This window comes from Triticum aestivum, chromosome 3A (assembly GCF_018294505.1).
Source record: "Triticum aestivum cultivar Chinese Spring chromosome 3A, IWGSC CS RefSeq v2.1, whole genome shotgun sequence".
Taxonomy (NCBI): domain Eukaryota; kingdom Viridiplantae; phylum Streptophyta; class Magnoliopsida; order Poales; family Poaceae; genus Triticum; species Triticum aestivum.
Genome location: NC_057800.1, coordinates 126030494 through 126036451, shown reverse-complemented (window position 1 = coordinate 126036451; position 5958 = coordinate 126030494). Strand labels below are relative to the sequence as shown.

Here is a 5958-nt window from a genome sequence, read left to right as displayed (position 1 = left end):
AGTACGTGTAGACGTTGTTGCATGCATATTACTCTACATATTATGTGTGTGTTTTGCGGGGTACTCTACATATTATGTTGTGCACAATGGAACACATAAATCTACTAATTTAGTGAAAACAGATTTAGCCAATTGTATTTTGACCATTATCAATCTGCACAACTCATTGCTATAAGTATGAAAATCACAAAAAGAACACTCTGATGCCATAGCTGAAAACAACTTGTCAAATTTTATATAGCTGGCAGCACTAAAACTGACTCCCTCACGATGCAAGCTAGCCAACCCGATGCACACGCCTGTCGCACGCGGGTCGTGTTTCCCCAGCGTATCAAGAATAATGTGATAGAGCCCTCATAAGCATTACCGATATGGCCATTGCACTTGCAGCAGAGCAATCGTGTTCTTATCCGACGACTCTGGTGTTCCCTTCGCTCTATGACAGCAACCTGAACTGCTGTATTGTGTACCTTGAAAAGCACGGTTGCTCCAATCGGTGCCGGACTGGGATGCTATGAAGTGGGTAAATGGAGCACCAAGAACTTGATGCTGCTCGGAGCTTTTCAGGGGAACTTGCCATCTCGGTGCTGCTTCAGTCACCTCACTGTCCATACTTGATGGTGATTTTTCATTTCTTCTCAATAAATCAGTGTACATGTATGTTTTTAACAGGAGTGCCAATTTTTGGTTGTGTTAATAGTACAAAATGTGAAAGTTCTTGTGCGTTTGTGTCTTCAAAGTGTGTGTTTGTGATACTCAACCTAATCCTTGTATCGGGCGCTCAGTTTCATAAAGGCGTTCCTGAGGTTGGTCAGGTGGGGTTGTGACAAAGCTGTTGTCATCAAATAGAGAAGACTGTAATCTGCCTATTGAGCATAATCTAATCTAACCCCGATATGCTTGTTCCATTGCCGTTCTGGCGGAATGGTGGTTGAATTCTGTACCATGTCTTCTCAGGACAGGCTAGTATTCATTTATCGAAGCTGCTTTGGATATCTGAATATAATTCATAACAGATCCAACACAAAATACATCATTGCACCTCTTGATCAATTCAACTGAAGGATGAAGTTGCTGTCACTGCCAAGAGGGTATCGTGCATCTGTATCTGTATTCACAATTCCACAATTGGAAGCACCATTCAGGCAATTAAAAGGTTATTGTAGTATGTACAAATCAACAGAAATAAAGCACAAATTATTATCCTGAATATCTTATACTAGCAGTCAGCATGAACCACATCATGAATTGGTCACTGTGAGATAGTTTCACATTACAAGTCAAAGAGCAAATTTATACGCCCAAAACTCTCGTCAAGGATAGCTACTCGATCTAGACTTCATATGTATTCCAAGCTAGAAATTTATGAAATGCAGACTAATCCCAATCTCCATTACCCACATTGCACCACAGAAGTAACATCAATGGTGCCCAGCATAAATGCATCAGATCAAATAACAGAAACAGAGCAAATGATGTTGCTGAATCGAGACACACAATTGTTGAGACAGCGTGGCGTTTTTTGACATTATAAATAAGACTGCAAACAAGTAGTACAACTCAGACGGGGCTCCTGGTAAATTGTGGCAAATCAACTGATCGCCGCCTCAATATCGTACCCAACAGAGACCAACCAGCGAGACAAAATCAGAAACAGGGTATCAGCACAGAGACAACAGACAAGCTTCATTTCCAACAATATATGCGAATAACTTTGTTCCACGATTGAGTTCAAACTACAGAGGAAATAGCGAACTAAACAAGTCGGGGCTTCATCAGGCTTCTGGAATCTGCAGGCGGCGACAAAGAGTGACTCCCGTCGGCCGGCCGGCCCTTAGCCGCCGAAGCCGTAGAGGGTGCGGCCCTGGCGCTTGAGCGCGTAGACGACGTCCATGGCGGTGACGGTCTTGCGGCGGGCGTGCTCGGTGTAGGTGACGGCATCGCGGATGACGTTCTCGAGGAAGATCTTGAGCACGCCGCGGGTCTCCTCGTAGATGAGCCCCGAGATGCGCTTCACGCCGCCCCGCCGCGCCAGCCGCCGGATCGCCGGCTTGGTGATGCCCTGGATGTTATCGCGGAGGACCTTCCGGTGGCGCTTGGCGCCGCCCTTGCCTAGGCCCTTGCCTCCCTTGCCGCGCCCGGACATGGCCGACGATCTCGAGCTGCGAGCGAGTGTGGGATGGGAGGAACGGTGGTGGGTGGCGTCTGGTGCTGTGATTTGCTGGGTGGGGCGAAGGGCGTCTTAAAGGGGTCGAGAGGTTGGAGGAGGCGTGTGGCTGCCGTTGGATGCGGATGGAGTGGACGGTCGAGACGGCGATCCGGGGGAGAGATGCCGCGGATCGGTGACGTGGCCGAGAGATTGGACCGGTGGTTTGGCGGGCTGGGTCAGAGCTGTGGCGGCAGCTCGAAATTTTTGGGCTGTGGGCGCGGGCCCGGTGTCGTATTCTTGGGATTCTTTTTCTTTCTTTTTTTTAAATGGTTGGTGAGATTTTTCATGTGGGAGAATATCAAGTCAACTGGATATACTTGCTCCATTGCTGTTGCATGTCCTCCAATGACTGATTATTATTCCTTCATCCTAACTGTTCTGGAGATCTGAAGATAATCTACAGGAAACTTGCTCGAATGCAGTGACTGCTATACTCATTTTTCATCGCTTACTGGAGTTCACTTTTTTAGGATTCAAGCATTCAGATAACACGTTACAATAATTACATGTAATAGCTTGGCGGTCAGGTAATTGGTGCTAGAAACTTAACTGAACGAGCACTTCCAGCACTGATGTACAGTACTGTTTGTGTAACTGAACGAGCTTATTGACATCCCCGAGCCCATCTCGTGCTTATCAGAGGCAACCAACCAGAATACCGATTTCAAGCTTTGACACGGCATCATTTAAGCTACAAGATCGAAGCTGGCTAAAACCGGCAGGTCATTTCACATCTTCTCGTTACACTCCTGATTTGTGTCCACCTCATGTTTCAGGATGCTCGACCCAATCAATGGCCAATCCACTCTGCAGTTTCGACAGTGGCAGAACCAGGAATAGAGATACGAAATGTTTTGGTGCGTTATTGTTTTTCGAAACGGATATTTAGGAATTGTGGGTGACGCAACCAATAATATTGCAGGCACGGTGTGGAATCCTGCAGCCTTTTCTGAACTGTAAAATCTGAAGACAGGACACCAAGTAACTTGTAGTACTATCCGTATGTTTGCAGTTCAGAGCATGGTTCATAGACTTGCGGGATTGCAGTATAATTAGGCAAAGTCGAGCATATCGGCGGCTCGTTCGTTCAAACATTTGGTGTGCACTGAAGATTGAACATCAAACATACAGGTACTGTTATGCAGCAACTGGTCAGTAGACGGAACTGAAGACGAGCATATCGGCGGCTCTTTCGTTCGGGTTCAGAGGTTCAGATGCAGAAAGCCGAATTGCTTATTGAAGATATTGGCAGTCGAATGATGATTTATGCTCAAAATCAGAGCACAAGAACACGCGGCTTAAAGAGGTAAGAAATCTGATAATCTAATCCAACATTTGGTGCAAACAAATTCAAGAGGAAAGGCTCGGATACACAGGGAGAATCAGGCATTCAAACACATGTATGACAACAGCAACCAACATTTTTTCATTTCCATTGCTGATGGCAACAAGAAGGTACCATCAGATTAGGCATAACACATCCACCCACCATGAGAGGAACAGGGATCTAACATGGATCTAACACGACGCACATTCTGAAACACCACTATTTTCCACCGATGAACTCAGCCTAACACGGATTGCAGGTGCAGCAGCCTAGGCCCTCTCGCCACGGATGCGGCGGGCGAGCTGGATGTCCTTGGGCATGATGGTGACGCGCTTGGCGTGGATGGCGCAGAGGTTGGTGTCCTCGAAGAGGCCCACGAGGTAGGCCTCGGCGGCCTCCTGCAGGGCGGAGACGGCGGAGGACTGGAAGCGGAGGTCGGTCTTGAAGTCCTGGGCGATCTCGCGCACTAGGCGCTGGAAGGGGAGCTTGCGGATGAGCAGCTCCGTGCTCTTCTGGTACTTGCGGATCTCGCGGAGCGCCACGGTGCCGGGGCGGAAGCGGTGGGGCTTCTTCACGCCGCCGGTGGCCGGGGCGGACTTGCGAGCGGCCTTGGTCGCCAGCTGCTTCCTCGGCGCCTTGCCGCCGGTCGACTTCCTCGCCGTCTGCTTGGTGCGGGCCATGTCGTCGATGCGCCGGAGGGGAGGAGGAGGCTCTGGTGGTTGGGGGCTGGGGAGATTGGGGTGAGGAGGAAGAAGGGGACGGGGCGGAGTTAAATAGGAGGAGCACCGAGAGAGCGGGCGGGTTTGGGTTTTGGTTTTTCGGGAGGGGACGAGAGGCATGTACTTGCCGTTGGATGCGGATGGAGTGGACGGTCGAGATGGCGATCCGGGTAGGAATGCCGCGGATTGGTGACGTGGCCGAAAGCTTGGACCGGTGGATTGGCGGGCTGGGTCAGAGCTGTGGCGCCAGCTCGAAATTTTTGGGCTGTGGGCGGGACTGCTGTGCCGTGTTCTCGAGATCGTTCACGTGGGAGGGTAATTGGTGCTAGTATAAGTTTAACTGAACGGGCACTTGCAGCAGCACTGATGTACTGTACTGTTTGTGTAACTGGTAGTGGTAGATACACAAAGCTGAATTGAACGAACTTATTAACATGAGATCTCCGAGTCCATCTCGTGCTTAGCAGAGGCAACCCACCGGAATACTGGTTTCAAACTTTGACACGGTGGCATTTAAGCTACAGGATCGAAGCTGGCTAAAACCGGCAGGTCATTTCACATGTTTGAGATACATTAGGGCATATCTTCTCTTTACACTCCTGATTGTGTCCAATGTTTTGGGATAGGCAAAACTACAACTTTGTTCTGTGGACGAAATCAATTCACAAAATGAACTGTCCTGGAAAAAAAAATCACCTGGCTGGCCCTTTTGTGTGGTGACCGACAGCAAAGCGTCACACTACATTGTGCAGCGCGTTGACGGCTGGGATCTGAAGTTTGAGGGGTGATCCGTGGGAAGGGGGGTCGCGTGCTCTGATTGGCTGGAGAGGAGTCAGCCGGATGGTGGAGGCGTGCGTGGGCCCGAGATGGACTGAAATGTCCTCGGATGAAGGCGCGCGACTGTTTGCTCTTTGCGGCCCGACGGGTCCAAACGAAAACGGATTGTACGCTCTATCGTTGCATCCAAGTACAGGTTTTGGCTTCAGAAAAAATCACAGGCAAAAACACAGCGGTACATCTTGCTGCATATACGTAAAGACCGCATTGGTGTTAAATCTGAAGTTAAAAACATGAAACTGATGCTTAAACTTGTCTCGGGTTGTAACTTCTCCTTGTAGTCCTTGTGTGGAATGTGTATGGCTTGAACTCACCCGTGTGGCGGAGTATCGTGTATCAAGTAGTGGTAGTGGCAAGCGTAAGCATTTGTTTGCCGAGAAGTGCTATGCACACAACGGATTTAAGACGATTCACATACAACTGTTAAATCCAGCCGCACATGATATCAGATAAAAGGGAATTGTTGAATGGATTACACGTCGTGCATGGAGCAGTTTCATTTTTGCTTGCAGGAAACAAAGTTGAAAGTGATCTCGAGCGATGTTGTAAGGCAGTGCCGAAAATTTCTACTATGTCCGACGTGTCTCGTAGTGGAATTTTGCTAGCGTGGGATGTTTTAGTGGTCTTTGTCACTAACCAGCACATTACGGCGAAGACACTCACAACTCTAATCGGGCATGAGGGGGCACCCTTGTGGTGGCTAACTGGAGTTTATGGGCCGCAAGGTGATACGGAAAAGGTGGAGTTCATGCAGGAGATTCGGGATGTACGTGACTTGCATGTGGGGCCGTGGTCTCTTAGGTGATTTCAACCTAATTGTCAACCTCGATGACAAGAATAAGGCAACGATCAACCGACGGATGGTC

The 5958-nt window shown here is 48.9% G+C and overlaps 2 protein-coding genes across 2 annotated transcripts; both read right to left on the bottom strand.

Moving 5' to 3' along the window:
- Positions 1 to 1509: 1509 nt before the first annotated feature.
- On the bottom strand, positions 1510 to 2215 carry LOC123060633 (histone H4). The gene has a single exon (NM_001426758.1). It carries the CDS (start codon positions 2144 to 2146, stop codon positions 1835 to 1837), a length of 312 nt encoding a protein of 103 aa, NP_001413687.1. The 5' UTR covers positions 2147 to 2215; the 3' UTR covers positions 1510 to 1834.
- Positions 2216 to 3528: 1313 nt separating this feature from the next.
- LOC123060632 (histone H3.2) lies at positions 3529 to 4272 on the bottom strand. The gene has a single exon (NM_001426755.1). It carries the CDS (start codon positions 4214 to 4216, stop codon positions 3806 to 3808), a length of 411 nt encoding a protein of 136 aa, NP_001413684.1. The 5' UTR covers positions 4217 to 4272; the 3' UTR covers positions 3529 to 3805.
- Between the last annotated feature and the right edge of the window lie 1686 nt (positions 4273 to 5958).